The sequence below is a fragment of the Saimiri boliviensis genome, chromosome 4 (assembly GCF_048565385.1).
Source record: "Saimiri boliviensis isolate mSaiBol1 chromosome 4, mSaiBol1.pri, whole genome shotgun sequence".
Lineage (NCBI taxonomy): Eukaryota > Metazoa > Chordata > Mammalia > Primates > Cebidae > Saimiri > Saimiri boliviensis.
This window is the reverse complement of record NC_133452.1, coordinates 141,399,793-141,427,162: the sequence shown is the minus strand read 5'-3', so window position 1 is coordinate 141,427,162 and position 27,370 is coordinate 141,399,793. Positions and strand designations below refer to the sequence as shown.

Sequence of the window (27,370 nt, the reverse complement as noted above, 5' to 3'; positions counted from 1 at the left end):
CCGCCTCTCTCGCCGGGCTCGGGGCGGGCGGCGCTGGCTCGCCTCCCGGGACTCCGCCCGCCTCCCCGCGGGTATTTGAGGTCCGGGGCGGCTCCGGCCCCTCTGCCCGCCGCTCCGCTCCCCCACTGGAGTAAGTGTCTGGCTTGGGCACGCTGGCTTGGGCACGCTGGGTTGGATTTGCCGCTCCCACGCCGGGAAAAGTGGGGAGGGGGAGCAGGGGGCGCGCGGGGCCGGGAACGCGCATGGGTCGACTGCGCGCAGGGACGCGGGTGTCCCGAAAGTGGGGCGGGGCGTGGCCGCGCGGGGCTGTGACCCCAGCAGTCCCAGGGGGCGGGGGCCTGGGCGAGCGCCGGGCTTGGATTCCCTTCCGGAGCCCCGCAGCAGCAGAGGACGGCGACGCTGTCCGGTGAGTCGTGCGTGGCGGCGAGCCCGGCAGGTGACGCCGCGGACTCGGTACCCCCGGACCCCGGGCGCCCAGTGCCAGCGCCTACTGAGGCCTCGAGGATGGGGGCGGCGCAGAGCCTCCCGGGCCACAGGTGACCCCTGCCGTCCCTCGGCCTCGGTAACATACCCCGCCCGCCTTGCGACCCAGAGGACGCGTACTCAGTCTTGGGGCGCCGGGCGTTGGGAGCCAGGGAGGGCCGGAGGCGGAGAGAGGCGGCGCGTGGTGCGGTGGTATTTGCCAACGGCGGCAGGTCGGGCCCCCGGGCTGTGCTCACTGACCTGGCCGGGCGGGGCTTGGCCAATTCCGCAGCGCTTTCCAGGTCGCTCAGACCAGTGAAGACAATGTGCGGACCAGCCCATATCTTCTTACTGCTTCGTGTTTTAAACTCCCCCCTACAGGCAAACTATTACAAGCTTTGATGCCTTCAAGGCAAAGAGGGCGTGGGGGAAACTTTAACCACAAATTGGCATTTAAGTTAATTTCTTCTTCTTTTTTGTCTTAAAGCTTGGCTTTGGAAAATTGAGGTACAGAAAATTAATATTCACATGCTGTCAGGAATATTCAGATGGGAGGAGGGCACCTGAGTCCATTTTCTGGGCACGTCTGCTTTCTGGGATGCCCTTGTGCCTAATAGGCCCTGCAGCTGCCTGCGTCTTTCCTGGTGTAGGTCAGGCCTGATGAGATGAGATCTGATGTGCTCAGTGACCTTTTGTTTAAGGCCTTGTGCTGCCGGGGCTGTTGTGTGTGCTGGGATGAACACCAATGACTGCTGTCATCCGCATAGATGGCATGTGTTCTCCTTGCAGGACCCTATCTGAGTAATTGCATCCATTGTGATATGGTGCCACGAAAGAGAAAAGTACTTTGGTCATACTCGACTATGTCAACTAAGTATTTTAAGTTAAGGCCAATTCCAGTACAAGGCATTTTTAGACTCAATAAACTATAATGATGGTATCTGAAGAATTAGTATAGAAAGCAAAATGGAATAAAATGTCATGATGGAAAATGCAAGTGAGGGAATAAGGTCAGAACAGAACTTTTTTTTTCCTCTCTAAGCTTTTATTTATTTTATTTATTTTATTGCATTTTAGGTTTTGGGGTACATGTGAAGAACATGCAAGATTGTTGCATAGGTACACACATGGCAGTGTGATTTGCTGCCTTCCTCCCCATCACCTGTATTTCTCCCCATGCTATCTGTCCCCAACTCCCCAACTACTTTTTAACCTTTTAAACCTACGTTTTAGGTTCAGGATACGTGTCCGGGTTTGTTACATAGGTAAACTCATGTCATGGGGGTTTGTTGTGAAGCTTATTTCGTCACCCAGGTACTCAGCCTAGTACCCAATAGCTATTTTTTCTGTCCCTCTCCCTCCTCCCACCCTCCACGCTCCACCCTCCACCCTCTGGTAGGCCCCAGCACTTTGGGAGCCAAAGTGGGAAGATAGCTTGAGGCCATGTGTTTGGGACCAGCCTGGGCCACAGAGTGAGATCCTGTCTACAAAATATAAAAAATTAACTGGATATGGTGGTATGCACCTGTAAAATCTGAAATGATTTGGTAAGACTTTGCTGTTTTTTTTAAAGCAATGGTCCCCAACCTTTTTGGCACCAGGGAGCAGACTGTTTTGTGGAGGACAATTTTTCCACTGATGGGGTGGAGGGTATGGTTTCAAGATGAAACTGTTCCACCTCAGATCATCAGGCATTAGATTCTCATAACAAGCATGCAACCTAGATCACTCACATGCACAGTTCATGAGAGGGTTCATGCTCCTAGGAGAATCAAATGCTGCCACCAGGAGGTGGAGCTCAGGTGGTAATAATGCCCGCTTACCTGCTGCTTACCTGTTCCTAACAGACCATGGATGGACCTGCTAGGGACCCCTGCATATAAAGCAAGCATGTTTGGAGATAAAGTAAGTAAAGATTCCCACTAGCCAAGTTAGGACAATTAGAGCCAGAAGAAAACCAACGTCAGTTAATTGAAATATGTTGTTTGTAAAAAGCCCAAGCTCGCCGGGTGTGGTAGCTCAAGCCTGTAATCCCAGCACTTTGGGAGGCCGAGGCGGGTGGATCACGAGGTCAAGAGATCGAGACCATCCTGGTCAACAAGGTGAAACTCCGTCTCTACTAAAAATACAAAAAATTAGCTGGGCATGGTGGTGCGTGCCTGTAATCCCAGCTACTCAGGAGGCTGAGACAGGAGAATTGCCTGAACCCAGGAGGCGGAGCTTGCGGTGAGCCAAGATCGCACCATTGCACTCCAGCCTGGGTAACAAGAGCGAAACTCGATCTCAAAAAAAAAAAAAAAAAAAAAGCCCAAGCTCATATGTTCAGATGAGGCAGACAAGATGAGCTTTAAAAAGGTACAAAAGAATTTAGTAATGTTTGCACTGTGTGCTATGATTGCTGTGTAAAAAGTTTAGTTATTGTAGCTTCTTGGGTTAACAAACATAGTAGTTGTACACACCAACTTAAAGACCTAAACATTAAACAAAAGACCAAGTTATACCATACAACACTGATCTATGCAACTCAGAGGAAAATGCAATGTTTCATTTTAAGAAAGGATATCAGGCTGCAGGAAACTGAAATTTGGTGTTTGGTTGAGGCCTTATAAAATCCCAGTGAAGGTGGGATTGAAGCTCAAAGCTGCTCTAACTAGTCAAATATGCTGGGCTTCAAAGAGTGCGTGCCCTGTGCTGAGAACAGCTGTGGTGTACAAAGACCATGAACCGGGGAGCCCCACCTTGTTTTTATTGAAAGAGATTTAAACCCATTACAGGATTTAACCCCATAAGATTAATTTCCCCATAGGAAACTATTAAAATAAGCATTACTATTACCTTAGTAAAGGAATAGGAAAATACAACAAAGATAAAATAAGTTAAATCCGTGATATTAATGAATACCTTTTGCTAGACATAGTACAGTATAGAAATAAGTTTTGTAATCATTGTACTGTTTGAAAGTCTTAGGAGAGGCTAGCTTACTGGATTTGTACATCTTGATTTATTAGATTTATAGAAGTTCAAAAGTTTACTGAGGTTTGTGCAATTTGTAAGTTTGCATACAGCATTAAAAAATCAGACATGGCCAGGCGCAGTGGCTCAAGCCTGTAATCCCAGCACTTTGGGAGGCCGAAGTGGGTGGATCACAAGGTCGAGAGATCGAGACCAACCTGGTCAACATGGTGAAACCCTGTCTCTACTAAAAATACAAAAAATGAGCTGGGCATGGTGGCACGTGCCTATAATCCCAGCTACTCAGGAGGCTGAGGCAGGAGAATTGCCTGAACCCAGGAGGCGGAGGTTGCGGTGAGCCGAGATCGCGCCATTGCACTCCAGCCTAGGTAACAAGAGCGAAACTCCGTCTAAAAAAAAAAAAAAAAAAAAACAGACATATTAAAATATGTCGTTAACACTTAAATAAGAAAAAAATGTCTTTCTCCAGTCAGCAATGTGCTGTATTTGAGAAAAAAATTAGTTTGACCAGCCTGCCAAACTGTAAATTGGCCATTGGAGGGAAACTTGTCCCCTGTCTATGAAAATTTCTCTTTGGCGTGAAAGTCCCCCATGCTCAGCAGCATGGTGACAGACTGTGGGAGAGGAAAATGCAACTGGTATATGATTCCTTGTGTCCAGGCATATGACAAAATTACTGAAAGGGTTTGACCTGTAGACCATTTGGGGAAAATTTGCTACAGGTACATAGAAAACTTAGGAAAGCAGGGAAAGGCACTATTAATATAAGGCAAATCCTCATTAAATGAAAAGGGAAGTGGGTTTCCATCCCACCACCTGGCTTAGCATCAAATGCTATTTAGTGATAATAAAGCAAACCTGTGGATAGGGGCTGGGTCCTCAGCCTCCAGATTGAGAAGGCAATAGATAATTCTAGAATTTGGCCGGGTGCCTGTAGTTCCAGCACTTTAGGAGGCTGATGCTAGAGGATTGCTTGAGGCCAGGAGTTCCAGGCTGCAGTGAGCCATGATCGTGCAACTACATTCCAGCCTGGGCAACAGAGTAAGATTGTTACCCTAATAAAAATAAATAAATATACACAAAATTAAAAATAATAAAATAGGGTCAGGCATGGTGGCTCATGCCTGTAATCCCAGCACTTTGGGAGGCTGAGGCGGGTAGATTGCCTGAGGTCAGGAGTTTGAGACCAGCCTGGCCAACATAATGAAACTCCATCTCTACTAAAAATACAAAAAATCAGCCGATAGTGGTGGCACATGCCTATAATCCCAGCTACTCAGGGATTGGAGGTTAGGAGAATCTCTCTCTTTTTTTTTTTTTTTTTTTTTTTTTATTTTTATTTGAGACGGAGTTTCGCTCTTGTTACCCAGGCTGGAGTGCAATGGCGCGATCTCGGCTCACCGCAACCTCCGCCTCCTGGGCTCAGGCAATTCTCCTGCCTCAGCCTCCTAAGTAGCTGGGATTACAGGCACACACCACCACGCCCAGCTAGTTTTTTTGTATTTTTAGTAGAGACGGGGTTTCACCATGTTGACCAGGATGGTCTCGATCTCTCGACCTCGTGATCCACCCGTCTCGGCCTCCCAAAGTGCTGGGATTACAGGCTTGAGCCACTGCGCCCCGCTAGAATCTCTTGAACCTGGAAGAATCTCTTGAACCCCGGAGATGGAGGTTGCAGTGAGCCGAGATTGCACCATTGCACTCTAGCCTGGGCAACAAGAACAAAATTCCATCTCAATAATAATAATAATAATAATAATAAAATCATTAGGTCAAAAATAGTATGCACATGTTATGTAGAAATATGGCGGTAAATACAAGAAGAAAGAGCAAAGAGTTTGCAAGTGATTGCTTCTGGGGAGTTGGGAGGGCTGGGAAGGAGCTTATTGTCTTTTGTAACATCTCTTTTAGCATTATCTGATTTTTTTTTTTTTTTTTTTTTTTTTTTTGAGACAAAGTCTTACTCTGTTGCCCAGGCTAGAGTACAATGGCATGATCTCAGCTCACTGCAACCTCTGCCTCCCAGGTTCAAGCAATTCTCCGGCCTCAACCTCCCAAGAAGCTGGGATTACAGGCATGTGCCACCACCCCCAGCTAATTTTTTGTATTTTTGGTAGAGATGGGGTTTCACTGTGTTGGCCGGGATAGTCTCGATCTCCTGACCTTGTGATCCACCTGCCTCAGCCTCCCAAAATGCTGGGATTACAGTCGTGAGCCACCGCGCCCTGTCAGCACTACTTGATTTTTAAAATGAATATATATATAGCAATTTCATAAAAAGAGTTAACCAATGCCTTCCATAAATTATATGCTATAGAAATGTGAAAATTCAGAGAAATACAAAAACATAAAAATTACCCTTACTCAGAAACATGTGGCGTCTAGTATTTCTTTCTATTCTGACTATAAATTATGCCTACACTTACCTGTCTTCTTAATTTATATGGGTAAGGTTAAATTGTATTTATAGTTTTATATCTTTTTTTATATAATCTTGTATATTACCATGTCATTACTATGATTTTTATTATTAGCCCCATTTATATCTCATCACAAGTGTGACAGAATGTAACTGGTTCTTTGTTGTTGGGCTTTTTTTTTTTTTTTGAGACGGAGTTTCGCTCTTGTTACCCAGGCTGGAGTGCAATGGCGCAATCTCGGCTCACCACAACCTCCGCTTCCTGGGTTCAGGCAATTCTCCTGCCTCAGCCTCCTGAGTAGCTGGGATTACAGGCATGTGCCACCATGCCCAGCTAATTTTTTGTATTTTTAGTAGAGACGGGGTTTCACCATGTTGACCAGGATGGTCTCGATCTCTCGACCTCGTGATCCACCCGCCTCGGCCTCCCAAAGTGCTGGGATTACAGGCTTGAGCCACCGCGCCCGGCCTTTGTTGTTGGGCTTTTAAGGATGTTTTATTTTTCTGTAGCGTATGAAGTACTTCAATAGTTATTTTCGTGAATAATAGTTTATTATGTACAAAACCTGTGAGTTTTACGTTCAGTGAAATTCCTAGAAGTGGAATTTTTAATTCAGATAGTATGAATGTTTTCATGACATTTTCTTTTCTTCCTTCATTTTATTGTATTTTACTTTTATTTTTTAAATAATTCTAAATTACACTCAAGAAATATTGGTGTGCCAATTTATAGTATTGTTACTGATCATGGGTTCTTAGGCTCGCATGCAATGGAAATTGACAAGAGGCAGAGAAAGTTTCCCAGACAAGGCTTTATTGGGCTTATGCTGGCGCAGGAGGGTGGCAGCACAGGGGCAAGAGTTCCCAGGCTGGCCCTCGGGACAGGTGGTTCCTGGTTTTTAGGGTGACATGAATAGTTATGAGGTGTGTCAGTGGCCTTACACACGCTAGTGGCAGGCACCATGAAACATGTTAGCACAGACGTGTCATGATCTGGGCATGGCAGATGAGCCCTTGGGGAGAGGATTTTAGTAACAGAATGAGGTAAGAGGTCAGGATCATCATTCTCCCGGTCCTGTGTGCATGTGGGCATCAGGGTGAACTCCCTTGGGTAAGATTTGGGGTGGAATGTGGCTTATCTTGTTTTCTTCCCTGGTGTGCATGGTCTCACAGTGGACAGGCGTGATGGCATGGGGTAGGTATGGAAAATACAGAAGTGCATATGGGCCAAGCCCTGTTCCTGGTGTCTCCTTATTACTTGCGTGATATGAGAAGGATTGCCTGTCTTTGTTACTATTGGTGTGAATGGTTTTTGTAATTGCAAAGTTCATGGTTTGAAAAGGTGTCTTTAGTGTACTCCACTGCTTTCTGGGAAGGCTGTGCACCATTGTGATGAAGAAGGTGAATTGCAGAGCCGTGCAGTCCTGGCTTCCAGACCTCACTTTGCCACTTGTAGCCGTGGGTCCTCTGGGACAAGATACAAAGAACTAAGGCCCGATTTCTTTGCTTATAAAACCTGGGTGATCTCAGCAGCTGTCTCATAGGGTAAGGGTCTTTCAGTGTGGACCTAGCATCTAGTATATGTCAAAAAAGTGGTATTTTTTTCTGAAGTTGAAACTTTTAAATGTAGTGATTAGCTATTGTCTTTCTTTTTGGGGGGTAACTCTGTTGTTCATGTCCTTTGCATGTGTTTCTCCTGGGGTCTGTTTTTCCTTTTTTTTTTTTTTTTTTTTTTTTGTAGCACAGTTTACTCCATTATTTTTCAGTTTTAAGAGTATTTTATTGATTCTGGTTGTTTTTCAGGTAGACCATCAAATTGTTTGCTAACTATGCTCATTTTGTCTCCTTTCTGACTGTCTCCTTTCTCATTATGTTTCGTGAGTTGTATTTGCCTTTGCTAGAACTATCAGAACAAAGTTACTCAAGGAGGGGATGACAGATATTTTTATCTTGTTCCTGCTTGGGGAATTAAGGAACTAATGTTTTATCATCAGCTGTGCTGGCAGCTGCTGAAGTAGGCAATTCTTTTTTTTTTTTTTTTTTTTTTTTTGAGACAGAGTCTCTCTCTATCACACAGGCTGGAGTGCAATGGCGTGATCTCAGCTCACTGCAACCTCCGTTTCCTGGGTTCAAGCAATTCTTCTACCTCAGCCTCCGGAGTAGTTGGGATTTCAGGTGCCTGCCACCAAGCCCAGCTAATTTTTGCATTTTTAGTAAAGACAGAGTTTCTTTACATTGGCCAGGTTGGTCTCGAACTCCTGACCTCAGGTGTTCCGTCTGCCTTGGCCTCTCAAAGTACTGGGATTACAGGCGTGGACCGCTGCTCCCAGCCAAAGTAGGTAATTCTTACCTTGTTAAGGAAGCATGGGAAGTATCACTTGCTGTTTGACGTAAGGGTGTTTATCAGGAGTAGGGTATTCAGTTATTTAATGATTAACATAGCTTCTGCTAAGCAAACTAAATCTCTAGGGCATCTTTGATTTATCGTTTCTTTTTTACTCAGCAATTTTTATGTAAGGCATATATATAATTTTACCTTTCACGGCTGTCAGCAGGGTTTTCAGCTAAGAACTGGAATATCATTACTGGCCTCATTGTGGGCTTTGAAAATCAAGCTACATTTTTGCTCTTCTTTCTGCATTTGGTATTAAGAATTGAAGGTTAGAGACGGAAGGGAACCCAGATTATCAGGCACATGCTTTTCCTCATACAGGAAGGAACTGATAGCAGAAGTCAAGTGATTTGCCCAGGGTACCAGAGCCAGGACTGGAAACCCTGTTTCCCTCCCAACTCACGCCATCTCCTCTGAATACCCCGGTTTGGTTTCTCCAGTTCACTATTTCAAATTAAATCCCCTGACACAGTGAAACCCAGGTACACCGACTTCTCTTCTGCCCCAGAGGGTGTACCCTGGGTTGGCCAAACGGGCCCCTCCCAGTGGGTGTGTCTTCAGACAAGGGTGGCTTTGCCTTGTCAAAGTTACTGATATAAAGGTCAGTGCCTAAAACAGATTCTCAGGGACATTGCCAGAGACAGAGTGTTTGATTATTGGCCTTTCTTAAGTTGGCATTTCCATTTGAATTAAGTCTTCAGGCTGGGCGTGGTGGTGCCTGGCTGTAATCTCAGCTCCTTGGGAGGCCGAAGCAGGAAGATCACTTGAGTCCAGGAGTTCGAGAGCAGCCTGAGCAAGATGGCAAGAACCTTGTCTCTGCGGAAAAATAAATAAATAAAAAAGTTTAAAGAGTCCTTCAGCACTTGAGGGGAAAATGTGTGCTGATGGTAGAATAGTCTTGGACGGGGCTGGGGAGGCATGTGGGACTTTTCTCTGGCCAGCTGACCTTATACTTCCCTCTGTTTTTTTCTTTTTTTGAGATGGAGTTTCACTATTGTTACCTAGGCTGGAGTGCAGTGGTGAGATGTCGGCTCACTGCTTCTCTGCCTCCTGGTCTCAAGTTCTGCTGCCTCAGCCTCTTGAGTAGCTGGGACTATAGGCACGTGCCACACCTGACTAATTTTTGTATTTTTTTTTAGTAGAGATGAGGTTTCACCATGTTGGTCAGGCTGGTCTTGAACTCCTGACCTCAGATGATCTGCCCACCTCGGCCTCCCAAAGTGCTAGGATTACAGGTGTGAGCCACTGTGCCCGGGCTACTTCTGTCTTTTTTTTTTTTTTTTTTTTTTTTTTGTTCATGGGAGCCATCTCCACATGGGCTGAGCCTTCTTGGGGACAAAGTCAGAAGTCATGTCCCCAGGCCGGGGAAGACCCCATGTGTCAGGGTGTTTGCTGGCTTTGAGTCCTGACACGCAGGCTTCACAGGCTGTGCTTCTGGCTCGGAGGCACCTCCTCTTTTCTTATTCTTAACCTAGGAGTTTCCCTGTTTTACCAATTGTTTCTCAAGTTGATAAGCAGGCCGCTCTTGTGATCTAGAATCCAAAGAACCAAAAAGAGGCCCAATTTTGCTTCAGTTCCGTGTAATGGCTACTTTTGTTTCTATTGCTGTTCCCAAGGCTCTGCAGAATCTTGAAGTTATTTGTTGTCAAAGACTCCCTTACATCCAGAAGAATTTTAGTAATATGTACATTCTGTTGTCCCTTAATTAGAAATGAGTAATCTTAAAATATGTTTGGAAAGCCTTGGCAAACTGGGAGTGCCCAGGGACCCAAGTGTTCTCCGTAATGAATAAAGACGAATTTGGGCTGGGTGCAGTGGCTTAAGCCTGTAATCCCAGCACTTTGGGAGGCCGAGGCAGGTGGATCACGAGGTCAAGAGATCCAGACCATTCTGGCCAACATGATGAAACCCCATCTGTACTAAAAATACAAAAAAATTAGCTGGGCATGGTGGCGCACGCCTGTAGTCCCAGCTACCCGGGAGGCTGAGGCCGGAGAATTGCTTGAACCTGGGAGGCAGAGGTTGCAGTGAGTCGAGATTGTGCCAGTGCGCTCCAGCCTGGCGCCTGGTGACAAAGCGAGACTGTCTCAAAAAAAAAAAAAAAAAAAAGAATTTGAAAACAAAATATTTAAACAAGGACAGCAAACCAGGTGTATTAGTTATTGTCTTGGTTTTCCGTGGCTGCAGTAATAAATGCCTATGGATTTGTGACTAAACAGCACGTGTTTATTTTTTTATAGTTCTGAGGTTGGAGGTTGAAAATGGGTTCCATGGGGCCAGACTCCTCCGGAGGCTCCTCTTTGCTGTTCCAGCTACTGCAGCTGCAATCCTTGCGTTCTCTGCCTTCATCGTCAAAGCCAGTGGAGGGACATTTTGCTTTATTCTTTGCATTGCTTTTCCTATGAGATCTCCACGGGCCTTCCTCTTAGAAGGATACCTGCGATTGCATGTAGGGTCAACTTGAACAATCCAGGATAATCTCCCATCTTAAGAGCCTGAATTGAATCATGCTGCACCGTTCCTTTTGCCATGTAAGGGAGCATTCGCAGGTCCCAGGGATTAGGACCCCGGTATCTTTGGGGCACTTGTTCAGCCAACCCCAGCTAGGAATGTCAAGGCATGCACGGTGGAGAATGGGTTAATTCAGGATCTCTTCACAGGGCCTTCAGTAGGCGCCTCCTAACCTCTCCCATCTGCTCCAGGAAGTATCTACTCTTGCTTCTCCCCTTCCTTGTTCTGTGGGTTCCCACCTGCTGCTCAAGTGAGTCACTGGCAATGGCTTAGAATCCTGGCATTCTCCGACTAGGCCAGATTCACTGGGTAAACATTTGTGAACTGTGTCAGAGCAGGCAGGCCCTGCATCCCCGCATCCCCTCCTCCCCAGCCTGCTTGCCCGTAGGGCCCTGACCTGCCCCTGTCCTCTCACCTGATTCTGCAGATTCTTCTTCTTGAGCAGTGGCCCAGACAGGGCATCGGCCCTGCGTTTCCAGGGCGGCTGCTTCTTAGTTTCACTTCTGTGAATTTCACCTTCCCTGTAGTGCAGTGGGGTGTTGATGGTCGGTCTCTCTAAGGGCTTGGCGCGCTTTAACGTGATTCTGCGAATCTGGCTGGCCTGAAGACACCCCAGCTCCCCTGCCCCAACTGTCCAGCTGCATTCCTGCTCTGGACCCTGCTGGGGCTGCCACACACCCTGCACCCCAGGACTAGAGAAATGTGTGCAGCCTGACCCTACCCCAGAGCCTGTTTCTAAAGGTGGAGATGGGCACACACCCACAGCCCAGGAGGCAAGGTGGTGTCCTGAGCACTCTGTGAGTTCAGGAGCAGGAAGGCCTGGCTTGTGGTAGCAGGAGGTCCCCAAGCGTGATCTAAGATTGGGGTTTTGCCACCTGCAGGGATTTCATAGAAGGAGATCCGAGGGTCAAAAGGCATTTGAAAGGCTTTCACACATCTTTGTATGTGGCTTGAAGTATCATCTTTTATTTTAAGGCTCTTGCTACCCTGAAATGGGTTCTCTCTCATTATAAAAACATTTGGCCATCTTTTCTTGTGTAACTGTCAATGAATTTATCACCTTGAATATTTTTCAAATTAAAACACAGTACATTTAAGCCCACAAAACACACCAAAGAATACACACGTAGAAGCAAAAGCCAACGCCCCTTCCGTAACTCCACCCCAAGGAAGCGACTCCAGGAAAGGGTGCCTCCTCCCACACTTTCTCCTCTGGCGGGGAATTCGTGCAGGAAGGAGTCATCACAAAGCAGGGCCGCATTATACATAGAACTCTTTTGGTTTCCATACTTAATGTTAGAAACACACAAAATAATTAGGAGAGTCCCAAAAAGACACACCCAGAGTTCTGTGTGTGTCCCTGCTTGCTCACTGACTGAGCCACAGTGTCAGTGGTAAGGAGCATGAAGCGCGGTTGTGTGGAAGCTGTGCTTATGTGACACTGATTTTAAATCTTGTTCCAGGTCTGCCGTCATGGATCTTCTCGCAGAAGCAAATGGCACCTTTGCCTTAAACCTTTTGAAAACGCTGGGTGAAGGTAACTCGAAGAATGTGTTTTTCTCACCCATGAGCATGGCCTCTGCCCTGGCCATGGTCTACATGGGGGCACAGGGAAACACCGCCGCACAGATGGCCCAGGTACGGCTTCAGGACAGCCACAGACGCTATGAACCGCCAAGTGAGCTGGTCCTCCAAATTCCAGATCCCACAGGGATTGCTCTAGATGGATAACTGGGCAGATCGCAGAGTGTGGGTGGAGAGTTGAAGGGAAGGGGACGCCGCCCATGCCGGAGCACCCTGGGACAGCACCCTGACCTGTCGGGCTGGAGAGGCGGCGCTGGGTTCAGAGGAATGAATGACTTCATCACCACAGGGCTTAGCGTGTTTATGAGTTTGCAGATGGTTGTAAAGTCACAAGGTTCAGGTTGAGTCCTGTGATGATCTTTGGGTACTGTCGCCTGCTTTTTCATTGTTGGGAGTCTTCATTTTCTCATTTAGATGTAAAACCTCCTTAGAATGACATCTGTCAGCTGAACATGTTTTCAGTAGTGCTCCAGTTCTTTGTTGTTGCGTAACTGGCACTCCCAGCTTAGCAGCTTCCCTGGTTGTTGAATCTGGGTGGATCGAGGGGTGCTTCTGCTCCACTTGGTGCTGGCTGGGTCCCTTGCGGGGCTGCTTCAGCAGGGTGCTGGGGCGTCTTCCCTGTGGCGTTCTCCACTGGGGCCCTCTACACGCCTCCTTCGCGGGGTACCTGGGCTCCTGTAGGCCAGGCCACTAGGTTCCGAGAGGAAGTACTCCCAGAAGACGGGCTTGAAGCAAGTGCCTGTCAAGCCTCCACGTGTGTCCTAAGCAAGGGTGTGCACACTGGAGACGTGGCTGGGCGGGGCCACCCATGGCTGCTGTGGTCTGCCCTCTGGACTTCGTGGTTCCCTGGAAGTCCGAGAGCCAGGTGTGGGCAGGGTCGGGTTCTCCTGCAGTCTCTCTCCTCGGCTTGTAGACACTGTTTTCTCCCTGTGTCCCCACATGGTCATCATCCCTCTGTGTGTCTGTGTCCTCATCTCTTATTTTTATTTTTATTTTTTGAGATGGAGTCTCACTCTGTTGCCTAGACTGGAGTATAATGGCATGAGCTCGGCTCACTGCAACCTCCACCTTCCGGGTTCAAGCAATTCTCTGCTTCAGCCTACCGAGTAGCTGGGACTACAGGCGCCTGCTACCACACCCTAATTTTTGTATTTTTAGTAGAGACGGGGTTTCACCATGTTGGCCAGGCTGGTCTTGAATTCCTGACCTTATGATCTGCCTGCCTCGGCCTCCCAGAGTGCTGGGATTACAGGCCTGAGTCACCACACCTGGCCTCATCTCCTCCTTTTATTTATTTATTTATTTTAATTTATTTTATTTTATTTTATTTTTTTGAGACAAGTCTTGTTCTGTTGCCAGGCTGGAGTGCAGTGGCGCAATCTCGGTTCACAGCAACCTCTGCCTCTTGGGTTCAAGCTATTCTTTCGCCTCAGCCTCCCCAGTAGCTGGGACCACAGGCACGCGCCATCATGCCCAACTAATTTTTGTATTTTTAGTAGAGACGGGGTTTCACCATGTTGGCCAGGATGGTCTCCATCTCTTGACCTTGTGATCCGCCCGCCTCAGCCTCCTAAAGTGCTGAGATTACAGGCATGAGCCACTGCGCCTGGCCCTCCTCTTTGCATAAGGACACAAGTCCTAATGGATTAAAGCCCAACTTAATGGCCTCATGTTACGTTAATCACCCCCGTACAGGCTGTCTCTCCAAATACAGTTCCATTCTGAGACACTGGAGTTGGGACTTCAGTGTATAAATTTTGGGGGACACATCCAGCCCATCACAGGAGTCATGGGAGACCCGTGGACATCACTGAACAGTGGCAATTCCCAAGCCCAGCCAGGTGCGTGTGGTCCACCCCTCAGCCCTGGGTGAAGGGTGTTCCTTGATGAGCCTTGATGAGCCTGCACTGCAGCTTCCTGGAATTGTCCCTTGTCCGCTGCTGCCCGGGTCATGCTCTGCCTCTGTGTCCCAGCGTCACTCTCAGCAGCTCCTTTCCTGTTCTGTAAGAAATGGCCCATGCTTGCTGTGCTCCCAGCCTACCTCCCGCCTGCAGAACGTGGTGCCCAGAGCCTGCCTGCACTTTGAGCTGTCTCTCCCTTTTAGTCCAAGCTGTTACAAGTGCCTGAAAATCACTGAGGGATTTCTGTCTATCAACTTAAAATCTGCTTCCCTGGACAAAAGCCACCCTCCCCCACTCTCCCCACCACCACCACCTGAGTGCTCTGTGTTGGGCTGAGAGTCAGGGTGCCGTGGGAGAGCCTGCCAGAGAGTAGGGTGCTCCTGAATCTTCTAAGGTTTAACAAGTGGATTTTTGACCTCAGCCTTTAGGCTAGTGTCTGGGATTTGATCTTTGCCCGGAGGCCATTTCTTTTAGAAACTTTTGCTAGCTGGAAAGGCTGGGAAGAAGAAACATTTTTATTCTCCACTCAGCACATACTGGGTTGGAAATAGTTCCTTTAAATTCTGCTTGAAAATGGAACAGTTCCTGCGTCCTGTGTGATATCCTAGGCAGCAAAAAGAAGCCGTGTTCCCCCTGGAGCTCTTAGCCAGATGCAGGAGTTCACGGGGAGAGACACCATCCTCCCTGACACTGCAGGTGACTTTTTGTCCACTTCTTCAGCTTCTATACACACAGCCCCCTTTCTCCATTCCCCAGGAGTCATTTCGTCCTGTCCGTCCAGTGTCTGCCAGCTGCCTGGGGCCAAGGCCAGGGTCACGTGCGTTAGGTTTTGGCCATGGCAGAACTCCACTTCCAGGTGGCTGCATGTGTCATCTGTTGCCACAAAACAAGCCATCCCAAACTTAGTGGCTGGGAATAACAGTGATCGATTATTCCTCAGATTCTGTGGCCTGACCAGGCAGGCCTGGTCCCAGGAAGAAGTGTGGGTCACTCATGCAGCTGTTTCAGTGGACAGCTGGCCTGGAAGGTTCCAGAAGGCCTCTCACACCCGAGGCCTTGATTCTTCACGCAACTCTCCCCACAGGTGGTGGCACTTCCTCCAGGGCTTTCCATGTGGCTTCAGCAGGATAGCTTGGACTTCCTTCCATCATGGTGGCCAGGGTACCAGAGAGTGAACGTGGCAGCTGCCAGGCCTTTTCAAAAGGACCTAGGCCTGGAGCAGCATGCTTCTACTGAATTCTACCTACTGTGTCATTAATTAGAGCCAGTGACAGGGCCAGCCCAGACCCACAGGCAGGGGGGACCCTGCCCTTCTGACATCAGGAGCCGCCTGCATTTACACAGACAGGAGGTCTGGTTTGCACCCTGGTTTGCTGCCAAACTCAGTCTGGGTTTGTGGAGGGCACTGCAGCTCATGCCAGCACTGACAGGGTACAGCGAGGGGCTTTCAAGACCCTTCTGGCCTTTAATTGGATGGATCTTTTAAGCAGCAGTAAGAGTCTGCACGGTTGTTAGGCCGAGTTTGGGGTTGCTCCATCTCCTGAAGTCAGAGCATACAGATGTGATGTGTTTTCATTGTTTTTGATTTCAGGTGCTTTCTTTAAATAAAAGTGGTGGTGGCGGAGACGTCCACCAGGGCTTCCAGTCTCTTCTCACCGAAGTGAACAAGGCTGGCACACAGTACTTGCTTAGGACGGCCAACAGGCTCTTTGGGGAAAAGTCCTGTGACTTCCTCTCAGTAAGTCATACTTGTTACTCACTAAAGAAATGAAGGTGGCCAGGTGGTGGGGGCTGCAGTCCAGCAGGAAGCTTGTGGCTCTGAACGCCATTATGCCATATGTAGGCTTTTGTAATTTGTTTCTTTTCACCTGGCGATACGTTGGATCTACTTTATGCTTTTCTTTCTTTCTTTCTTTCTTTTTTAAAGATAGGGTTTCACCATGATGGCCAGGCTGGTCTTGAACTCCTGACCTCAGGTGATCCACCCACATCAGCCTCTCAAAGTGCTAGGATTACAGGCATGAGCCACCTCGCCCGGCTTACTTTATGCTTTTCAACTGTCTTATCAACATCTTGTCAGGCAGCTCCTTGATGCGTGACTGCTCCCTTAAAGGACCCAGCAGTTGGTGAAGTTTGTTTGATATTCAGAGCCTGATTCAACTTAGTTGTTTTTTTTTTCTTTTTGAGACAGAGTCTCACTCTCACCATGTTGGCCAGGCTGGTCTTGAACTCCTGACCGCATGTGATCCACCCACCTTGGCCTCCCAAAGCGCTGGGATTGCGGGTGTGAACCACAGCACCTGACCTCGACTTAGTTTTTAGGCTAGGAGTAAATACAGCTAAAGCTAGGAAGTTGGATTTTAGGTTAAGTCCTCATATTTATTTGTAAATTACATATGTCGATGATAAAATTATAGATTTTCTGATTTGGTTCAGTGAAGAAATAGGCCGTTGGTGTTCACCATTTTTGTAGCTATGTCCCTCTGTCTATCCTAGTCTTTTAGGGATTCCTGCCAAAAATTCTACCAAGCGGAGATGGAGGAGCTCGACTTTATCAGCGCCGTAGAGAATTCCAGAAAACATATAAACACCTGGGTAGCTGAAAAGACAGAAGGTGAAAAAGTATTGTTGTTCTACTTGTAATAGCATCTTAATCCATTTATTGTCAATTCCTTCACAAAACTGTCAGTTGTAAACAGGAATGACATTTTTTTCTCTAAATAACTGCAAACTTAAAAAATCTGCTTCTGAAATCAGTTGCCATTAATTGATGTTTTGGAAGTGCTCAGTGTGTGCTGGTCTCTCTGGCTTCTCCCTGCGCTCTGCAGTGTACCAGTGATTGATGTCTGTCAGTGTTTGGTACATCTCTTCTGGACCAGTCCACATTTTAATTTTGAGGAGAGGGTTAATGTGAATATAGTCTTTCCTTTCAAAAATAACATAAAAAATTCATAGCATGGATCTCAAGCCGTCTCCCTCTTCAGTAGTTCATGGTCTACGGTTTTCTTTTCTTTTCTTTTCTTTTCTTTTAAGAGACAGGGTCTCACTATGTTGCCCAGGTTAGAGTGCAGTGGCTATTCACAGGCGCGATCCCACTACTGATCAGCACGGGAGTTTTGACCTGCTCCATTTCCGACCTGGGCCAGTTCACCCCTCCTTAGGCAACCTGGTGGTCCCCTGCTCCCAGGAGGTCACCATATTGATGCCGAACTTAGTGTGGACATCCGATCAGCATAGCGCACTACAGCCCAGAACTCCTGGGCTCAAGCGATCCTCCCACCTCAGCCTCCCGAGTAGCTGGGACTAGAGGCACGCGCCACCGCGCCCGGCTGGTCTACGGTTTTCCTGCATTGCTGTGGGGCACTGGGTCATGCCCTGGTCTACCTGCGGTTCTTAATTTTAACTTTTATTTTTCTTAGAGACAGGGTGTCCCTCTGTCACCCAGGCTGGAGTGCAGTGGCAATCACAGCTCACTGCAGCCTCAATTCTTTGGCTCAAGTGGTCCTCCTGATTCAGCCTCCCAAGTAACTGGGACTGCAGGTAGCATCACCATGTCCAGCTAATTTTATTTTATTTCATTTTAATTTTTCACATGAAGTCTTGCTCTGTTGCCAAGGCTGGAGTGCAATGGAGCAATTTCAGCTCACTGCAACCTCTGCCACCTGGGTTCAAGTGATTCTCCTGCCTTAGCCTCATGCGTAGCTGGTATTACAGGCATGGGTCACCACGTCCGGATAATTTTTGTAATTTTAATACAGATGGGGTTTCACCATGTTGGCCAGGCTGGTCTTGAATTCCTGATCTTGTGATCCACACACCTTGGCCTCCTAAAGTGCTGGGATTACAGGTGTGAACCACTGTTCCTGGCCAAGTTTTTTTTTTTTTCTTTTCCTTAGAGACAGGGTCTCACTGTGCTGCCCAGGCTGGTCTCCAACTCCTGGCCTCAAGTGATCCTCACACCTCAGCCTCCCAAAGTGCTGGGATTACAGGTGTGAGCCACTGTGACTGGCCTAACCTGTACTTTAAGCTTGTAAGAACATCTCTTGGCTGCTCCTCTTTTTAACAATCCTTTAAGTTCTGTCTTTAAGTCATAGACCCCCACCACTCCTTCCTATCTCCTGTGTTATGAACTTATCCTGCATAATTAACATGTACTTGTTCACCTACGTTTTATTCAAATGATGATTTTTTCTTACCAGAAGTTTTTGCTGCTTTGCTTAAAGGACACGTATCCCTTTCTGTTGGGGGGACAGTGGAAGTCTCTATCTGTGCACTTGCCTGCTGAAGCGCAAGGCCCCACCAATTCCTGATGTGTCAGGGATCAGCAGCCGCCCCTATCTAACGCGGTCTTTAATCTTTAATTCTTCCTCTCAGGTAAAATTGCCGAGTTGCTCTCTCCGGGCACAGTGGATTCACTGACGAAGCTGGTTCTGGTGAATGCCATCTACTTCAAAGGAAACTGGGATAAACAATTCCGCAAGGAGGACACCAAGGAGAGACCGTTTAAAGTCAGCAAGGCGAGTACGATGCCGGGGCAGAGGGCATCGATTCTCAGGGCAGCGCCTGCGTTCACCGGAGCGCCCGCAGCCGTGGGCGTTTCTGACCCTGCCCCTCCTGCTTCGGGTCGGTCAGGCGATCCCGTGCCCCTGGGCTCCGGGCATCCGCTCTGCCACCTACAGGGCAAGTTTGAAGGTGCAGCCCTCAGGCTCGATCAAGGTGTTACAGTTCAGACTCGAGAGATGGTGTTGCCGTCTTCTAGCGGACATTTCCCCCGTTTCTCTAGCTTCGTTCCCATCAGGACCCACACATTCCTTTACCGCGGCGGGAACCCGGGGCCACGCTTCTCCGCGCCGCCACCGCGCCCCCTGCTGGCTCCGTGACACACAGCAGGGTCGGAACATCGCACCCTGCTGCTGAATTGAGGCTGAGCAGGGAGAGCTGCCTGACGAGTGCCAGGCTTGGAGCTGGTGCTTAGTAAATGCTGAACTAATGAGTGATAGTACTCTCTTGATAGTAAGGATAAGTACGTATTTTTGTTTTAAAACAAGCAAACCAAACATGTAGACACTGAGATTAACCACCTCCAGTTTGGAAGATGTCATCGGCTGATGGCCCTTTATCTTCCTCTCACTGAATCCATGTTATTCTCTCTTGTTTTGTTTATCTTTAACTATGGAGATTTTTGAACATAGGCAAAGTAGACAGAATAGATTAATTCCAGTGTGTTCTTGATTACTGACCGTAAGTTAGATCTTCCAGGCTAACTTGAACCTGAACCTTCAGTGTCTCAGGAAATTTATTTTCATTGTCTATTTCTCCTCACAATTCAAAAAGAATTATTTTCTTTCAAGATTTCTTCTGAAATGAACTATTTTCTCCTGGCAAAATAATTTTTCTCTTTAAAATTTAATCATGAATAAGATGTACAAGACCTTTGTTTGACTACAGATAAACAGGTTCACCAGGGTTTAGCTCATAGGGGCTCATCTGCCCTGCCAGGAGGTCTGAAGGCAGGTGAGACCTGGGCTGGCCTGGTACTGCCAGCCCTGTCATCCTCAGCACATGGCCTTCTTCCTCATGGTCACAGGATGGCTCAGCTAGCCACAGCAGTCCAGGCACCAGGGAGGGGGAGGAACAAGGGGAGGGGAGGGGAGCCTAAACCTTTCCCTGGGTGGTTCTGCCTTTCAGAAGGGGAAAGCTTCCTTCTGTATGGTGTAGGCCAGAACTACATGTCTTGTGGGTTTGGGGAGATGAGGAATCCTGTCATGCTTAGCTCTGCACTGAAGAAGAATGGAGGAAGGGGCTGCAGTATTGAGGGCACCAGCCTGGGGAGGGGGTGTACCTCCAAGGACACAGATTTTGAGTTGATACAGATTCTCATTCTAATTTCATTTCTATATAAAATGGAACTTGTCTACATAATTGTGTATTCAGTGAATCATTCAGTCACCAAGGTTAGATCTTTTTATATTACAAGATTGGAGGCTTGGAGCCTGAAGAGCTGGAGGGAGAAATTACTGAAGGCAGAGGTCAGCAAACTTCACCCTACAGCAAAGCCAGCCCGCCACCTGTTTTTTTTTTTTTTTTTAAAGATTTATTGAAACACAGCCATGCTTATTTACTTACTTATTTCATCCTGTAACAACAGTTGAGTAGCTGTGGCAGAGACTGTATATGTGGCCACAAACCTGAAAACAGTTTCTGTCTGGTCAGTTACGGAAAAAAACATGCCTACTGCTGGCCAAGGAGATCAGTGGGGCAGCCGAGGCCCTGGAGACTGCTCTAGCCAAAGGCTGACGGCCAGCCAAGGCGAGGCTCGACCATACGGAAGCGGAAAGCGGCCGCCCCAGTGTATTTTGTTTATTCCATTTAACGCAGAACAATGTGCTACACTGGAGACTGGGGAGCTGACGGCATCTTTGACTGCCTATTGCAGGGTATTTCCTTAACTCACAGGAGCAGCTCGGAGTCAGGCACTGATGAGGGCTGTTGGATGGGGTGTGGGTCCCATCCTCCAGTCTTTCTCATTGGCTGGCTGGGGTTGCTGGCCAGTGCAGTTTTTGCTGGTAAGATATATAAATGTTGCCTGGGTTCTTCAGAATCCCAGCTCATTCATTCGTTTTGTTTTGTTTTGTTTTGTTTTTTTAAAGTGGGGTTTGACCATGTTGGTCAGGCTGGTCTCGAACTCCCGACCTCAAGTGATCCGCCCACCTTGGCTTCCCAAAGTGCTGGGATTACAGGCATGAGCCACCACGCCTGGCCCTCCGTTTAATTTGTTTAGGCGTTTATTCAGCAGAGATTGACCATGTGCCTTCTTTCTCTTTGTTTGTTTGTTTGTTTGTTTGTTGTTGTTGTTGTTGTTTTGGAGATGGAGTCTTGTGCTATCTCCCAGGCTGGAGTGCAGTGGTGCAGTCTTGGCTCACTGCAACCTCTGCCTCGTGGGTTCAAGCGATTCTCCTACCTAAACCTCCTGAGTAGCTGGGATTACAGGTGCCCACCACCACACCTGGCTAATTTTTGTATTTTTAGTAAAGATGGAGTCTCACCATGTTGGCCAGGTTGGTCTTGAACTTCTGACCTCAGATGATCTGTCTGCCTAGCCTCCCAAAGTGGCGGGATTACAGGCATGAGCCATCGTGCCCAGCCTGACTTGGTGTCTTCTATCTATGAGGCATGGTGCTAGGTATTTTTCAGCTGTGCACAAAACCAGCAAAGCATGCCTGACCTGGTGAAGCTTATATTTTCTTGGGGGAGCGACAGTGAGCATAAATAAGAAAACAGGGCTGTATTGGGCAGTGGTGAATGCTACAGAGGCATACCAAGGCACTCCCTTTGTAACATTGGCTGCTTTCAGAGGACAATTGCAGCTAACCAACCGTAACTCCCTGTAACTCCTCACGTTTAGTCAGGATAGATTTAATATCAGAGGTTCTAAGTCAACATGCTTGCGGATAATTAACATGATTAAAAGAGTGGTTTTACGAATGATAAAAGCTTTAGGGAAGATGCCGTGTTTGGGGTGGGGGTGTCGTGTCAGGTAAGATCTATCAAGGACACCTTCTCTGCCAAGGTGATTTTTGAGCAAAGGCCAAAAAGAGGCAGAGGTTCGCCCTCCAGGTTTTGGGGGATGGGCTTACTGCGTAGAGATGACATGAACCGAGTTTGCTGGCAGTGCAGTGAGGAGGCCCCTGTGACTGTAGCAGCTAAGCAAAGGGAGAGGGAACTGGGGACAAGCTCTTATCACAATTCCAGGTCATTTTAGAAACTTTCGGCTCTGCTCCGAGTAGATGGGGAGCCAGGGAAGGGTGTCAGGCCAAAGAACAATGTGATCTGACTCAGGTGCTACTGTGTCCCTCTGGCCTCTCTGCCAGAAACAATCACAGTCATATTATCGTAGTTATTCCAGGGCTAGGCTGGTAGTAGCAGAGGCAGAAGGAACAGGTCAGATTTTGGTTATATATTTACAAGGTAGAGCCAATACAATTTACCAGTGAGTCAGACACAGGGTGTGAGAGAAAGACAGACATCAAGGGCACTCCAGGGCTTTTGGCCACTGGATGGTGGCGTTGCTCTCAGCTGAGGTGGGCAGAGTTGTAGACAGAGCCGACCTGGAGGACCCATGGAGCTCTACATTACAGGTGGCATCGGAGTTTCTTTTATGTCCAAACATAGGTGTCAAGTGGGCAGTAAAGTACAGGAGTCCCAAGGAAGGGCAGAGATCAGGCTGGAGGTAAATTTGGTATGATACTTTGTTTAAAGCCATGAGACTGACTGAGACCAACAAGAGGAAAGATGCCTCAGGTTTGGGCCCTGGGCACCCCAGTTTCTGGAGGTTGCGGTAATGAAGATGGCAGAGAAGGCACTGCCGGGGGTTCTGGAAGCCACGCAGAAACGTGAGCGGCGTCTCTCCCTGCAGAGAGTGGCCGGCTCTGATGAATTTGTGCCATGTGTCAGTGGGGTCTCGTTTCAACTTCATGTTTATCTGTTTTCTTTGTAGAATGAAAAGAAACCTGTGCAAATGATGTTTAAGAAATCTACTTTCAAGAAGACCTATATAGGAGAAATCTTTACCCAGATCTTGGTGCTTCCCTACGTCGGCCAGGAGCTGAATATGATCATCATGCTTCCGGACGAGACCACCGACTTGAGAACGGTAACCACTGAGCCAAGAGCGAGGTGTGCTAACCAGGGAATCGCTCGGGGGTATCTGCTGTGGCCGCGTTCTAACACAGACCCCTGCGGACCGTGGTCCCGCTGCTGCCGGCGGCTGGCATCACGGCATCACGGCATCGCAGCATCGCATGGGGCCCTGCTGCGCAGCAGCACCCTAGGTCCTAAAGTCTTCCACTGTTTCCCTCTAGGTGGAGAAAGAAATCACTTACGAGAAGTTCGTAGAATGGACGAGGCTGGACATGATGGATGAAGAGGAGGTGGAAGTGTTTCTCCCGCGGTTTAAACTGGAGGAAAGCTACGACATGGAGCGCGTCCTGCGTAACCTGGGCATGACCGACGCCTTCGAGGCGGGCAAGGCAGACTTCTCCGGAATGTCCAAGACAGACCTGTTTCTGTCCAAGGTCGTGCACAAATCCTTTGTGGAGGTCAACGAGGAAGGCACCGAGGCCGCGGCTGCCACAGCTGCCGTCATAATGCTGCGGTGCGCCAGATTCACCCCCCGCTTCTGTGCCGACCACCCCTTCCTTTTCTTCATCCAGCACAGCAAGACCAACGGGATTCTCTTCTGCGGCCGCTTTTCCTCCCCGTGAGGACAGGGCAGTCTTTGTGCACAGCCCCTCTCCTCTCTGTCCTCTGACACTCCACAGTGTGCCTGCAACCCAAGTGGCCTTATCCGTGCAGCGGTGGCAGTTCAGAAATAAAGGGAATAATTGTGTATACCACATTCACTGCGTGTTTGTATGTCTGCATGGAAGATGGTTCCTAGGATCTGAAATTGCTGCTGTCTGTGGGTCTGGGTTATGGTAGGCGGGCCTGCAATGACCTTAGTCACCCCTGCTCGGGGGAGATGTTGCCCACCCCCCACAGCCATGGGGACCCCACGACTTCACTGCAGGTAGACAGCTGCCCTCGCTTGGTGGCAGGACTGTTCCCGGGCGAAAGAAGATAAATGGTGCTTCTCTCTCTCCTCTACTCAGTAGTGGAGTCTCATCCCACTTCTAGGGAGAGAAGGGAGTGGAGTGGGGTGCTACAAGGAGGTGCAGGGAGCTCAGTTCCAAAATGGCCACCAGCTCCCTGGAAGCCTGCATGGAGAGGGGGAGCAGGTGAACCAGATGAGGGTGACAGCAGTCTCCTGCCCCATGGGTGTTTCTGCTTCCCGGGGAACTGGTGGATCACATACCTAATTCACACACATACTGCCCACTTCTGAAAATGTCAAATGCTATTAGTGTTCCATCTATAGTAACAGAGTTTACAGCAACTTCACGAGTCAGCACCAGGTGCCTTTCTGTTTCACTCAAGTGTTAGAGAAAAGACAGCTGAAGTTTCTGGGGCCATTTGTGTTACTTGCTGGAAATGTGATTCCTGCACGCAGCCATGCAGGAACAGATGGACAGGTCAGGCTCAAATGCAGGAGCCGCCAGCGTTCCGGGGAGCCAGGAAGGACGTCTTTGACAGGTAGTGGAGCCTGACCCCTCCTCCTTTACCTGGTGCAAATGTGCCCTCACTCTTCCTGCTCCTCTTTCCGTTAGTATCCAGGCTGGGGTGACAGACGGGAGTCAGGAGCAGGAGGAGACGTGGCAGGGATGAGTGGGACAGCAGCGGCAAGAAGGGCTGAGTCGTGCTGGGTTTGTCCCTCATACTCCCTCCTCTGCACAGCATTTTTTTTTTTTTTTTTTTTTTTGAGACGGAGTTTCGCTCCTGTTACCCAGGCTGGAGTGCAATGGCGCGATCTCGGCTCACCGCAACCTCCGCCTCCTGGGTTCAGGCAATTCTCCTGCCTCAGCCTCCTGAGTAGCTGGGATTACAGGCATGCGCCACCATGCCCAGCTAATTTTTTGTATTTTTAGTAGAGACAGGGTTTCACCATGTTGACCAGGATGGTCTCGATCTCTCGACCTCGTAATCCACCTGCCTCAGCCTCCCAAAGTGCTGGGATTACAGGCTTGAGCCACCGCGCCCGGCCCAGCATTTTTTTTTTTTTTTTTTGAGAGTATCTCTGTGTCACCCAGGCTGTGCAGTGGTATGATCTTGGCTCACTGCAACCTCCATCTCCCGGGTTCAAACAATTCTACCTCAGCCTCCTAAGTAGCTGGGACTACAGGTGCCCACTACCACTCCTGGCTAATTTTTGGTATTTTTAGTAGAGAAGGGGTTTTGCTATGTTGGCCAGGCTGCTCTTGATCTCCTGCCCTCATGATCCTCCCGCCTTGGCCTCCCAAAGTGCTTGAATTTAATTTAAAAATTAAATTTACAGGTGTGAGCCACTGTGGCCAGACCGCTCTTGGTATTTTTTAAAGAATGGGGACAAGAGGGCTTGGAACCAGGGCTCCGAGGGTGGGGCAGGATCCAGTCATGTGATGCTTCGAGCACCACAGAGAGGGCCTCTGCACTGCAGCTGGTAGCCACCACCCTGTGTCCGGTTCCCGGGGAGAGGAACCGGCTCCACATCCTTGCTTGGGGTCTGCTTAGAGGCAGGGATCGGGGCAGGGAGTGGGGTAAATGGAATTGTCTAACCATCCAGGTTTCATGGTATCATTCCCTTTCCTCAGGGTAAGGGCCGTATCAATAGCATGGAAAGATGAACATTCAGGGTCCCATGTGTTACTGACCTTGACAGGGGAAGAAAACAACCGGCACCACGCAACGCACTCTGGGAGGCTCCCAGGTCCCTGCTGAGTTACTGCACCCGGCCAAATTTCCGCTTTCTTAATTAAAACCCAGAACCTCCTAATTTAGCTGTTAAAACACAGCCTCTTGATGGTCAAGGGCAGCTGGGGATTTAGCTCCTTAGGTCCTTCTGTGCTTGTCCCCCAGCCCCTGTGTCTGTGCGCAGGGCAGCAGATGCATGCTCATGAGACTTTGCTAAAAGGTAAGGGGCTGCAAAGGAAGTGAAGGTTGAAAGTTAAGTGCTATGGCTTCTCAGTGAACTTGGAGGCCATTAAAAATACCCTTTTCAGAAATAACACTTCCTTTCCCCCTTGTTCTTAGATGGAACAGATAAGCGCACAGCAGAAATCTGATTAAAGAACAATCTACAATTTTTTCTGAAAACATAGTCAGAACTTGCGGTTTTATTTTTTTCCATATGTGAACCCTATTGTGGGTGAGCGGCACCTATCGGGGCCAGTGGTGCTGGGGGAAAAGAATTTCCCAAGAGAGTTGTAGGTTAAGAAAGGCAGATTTATTAGAGAAAGTAGGATATACATCATAAGGTCGAAATGGGCAGAATCAGCAGGAGAGGAGCTGACTCCAAGGGAACAAAGGCTTGCTGAGGATTTTATAGGATATGGTTCTTGGGCTGATTGATAATGCTAAGGCAGCAGGCAGCTCACTTGCATTCTTCTGTCAGCCGAGGTGTTTGATGATAAAAGCAGGAAGTTTGTGAGTTACGTACATTATTTGCACAGGAGGGCCATATGTCCTGGGCCACAGAGAAAAGCAAACCTATAGCTTATAGCTTATCTACTTTCCTTTGCTTTCCCCAGTCCCGCCAGCCTGATTCCTTTTCCCTCATTAGGACTCCACAAACCCTACATGGCACCTACACAGTCGTTACCACGTATTGAAGGTTTCACTTTCCAATGTTTCAGTTACCCACGGTCCAAAAACGTGTGACTATAGTATTGTGTGTGTGAAAGAGATCATATTTACATAACTTTTTTTTTGGAGACAGAGTTTCGCTCTTGTCCCCCAGGCTGGAGTGCAATGTCGTGGTCTTGGCTCACTGCAACCTCCACCTCCCACGTTCAAGCAATTCTCCTGCCTCGGCCTCCCGAGTAGCTAGGATTACAGGTGTGCACCACCACACTTGGCTAATTTTTAAATTTTTAATAGAGATGGGGTTTTATCATGTTGCCCAGGCTAGTCTCGAACTCCTGATCTTGTAATCCACCTGCCTTGGCCTCCCAAAATGCTGGGATTACAAGTGTGAGCCACTGCACCTGCCCTGTATTTACATAACTTTTATTACAGAATGTTATTGTAAACCAAAAATAAAATTCTAAGCCCACCAACCAAATGGACCCCTCCTCTTGGCCAAGGGAATTCTAAAGTTAAACCTGAAACACAAGTTCAGGCCATGATGTGAAGTAGGGAGGAGGGGGTCAGACATGCCTCAGTTTACCTTCCTCCTTTGATGAGATTCACTCGGGGTGGCTGGCAAAATATTAGGGAAATATTAAAGAAAGTTATAAGATCACAGTCTCAAGCCTTTTGGAAGGCCGAAAGGTTTTAATGGAATGGGCTAAAGGCGGCCAGTTTATTATGTTAGCATAGGGTAAAAGATAGGGACAATAAAGTCTTCCCAGTTAAGTCCGTTTACCCCACATTCCTTTGTCTCCACTCTAATTTGTTTGTTCATGTAAACTTAGTGCTGGATGGTCCTCTCAGGGGGAGATCAAAGGGTAATTACAGGTTAATGGTGTTTACTCTGGACCCTGGAACCTAAAGCTT

At 48.2% G+C, this 27,370-nt stretch overlaps 1 protein-coding gene across 6 annotated transcripts; it reads left to right on the top strand.

Annotated features, from left to right (window-relative positions):
* SERPINB6 (serpin family B member 6) lies at window positions 1-23,639 on the top strand. Of its 6 annotated transcripts, none has more exons than XM_039462614.2 (7): window positions 1-130; window positions 12,221-12,395; window positions 15,834-15,980; window positions 16,739-16,856; window positions 18,617-18,759; window positions 22,740-22,895; window positions 23,104-23,639. In XM_039462614.2, the coding sequence occupies exons 2-7, from the start codon at window positions 12,231-12,233 to the stop codon at window positions 23,503-23,505; spliced, it is 1,131 nt and encodes a 376-aa protein (XP_039318548.1). In that variant the 5' UTR covers window positions 1-130; window positions 12,221-12,230; the 3' UTR covers window positions 23,506-23,639. The 6 variants fall into 6 exon arrangements, with proteins under 6 accessions (XP_039318548.1, XP_039318544.1, XP_039318545.1 ...); XM_039462610.2 differs by having other exon boundaries at window positions 105-406; XM_039462611.2 differs by having other exon boundaries at window positions 105-536.
* Window positions 23,640-27,370: the final 3,731 nt, after the last annotated feature.

Bases quoted from the DNA above. Each gene is read 5' to 3' on its own strand.
- SERPINB6 (XM_039462610.2), top strand. From the start codon at position 243: ATGGGTCGACTGCGCGCAGGGACGCGGGTGTCCCGAAAGTGGGGCGGG. The intron at 15,981-16,738 runs GTAAGTCATACT...TGTCTATCCTAG, and splicing joins AGTCCTGTGACTTCCTCTCA to TCTTTTAGGGATTCCTGCCA. The intron at 16,857-18,616 runs GTGAAAAAGTAT...TCTTCCTCTCAG, and splicing joins GGTAGCTGAAAAGACAGAAG to GTAAAATTGCCGAGTTGCTC.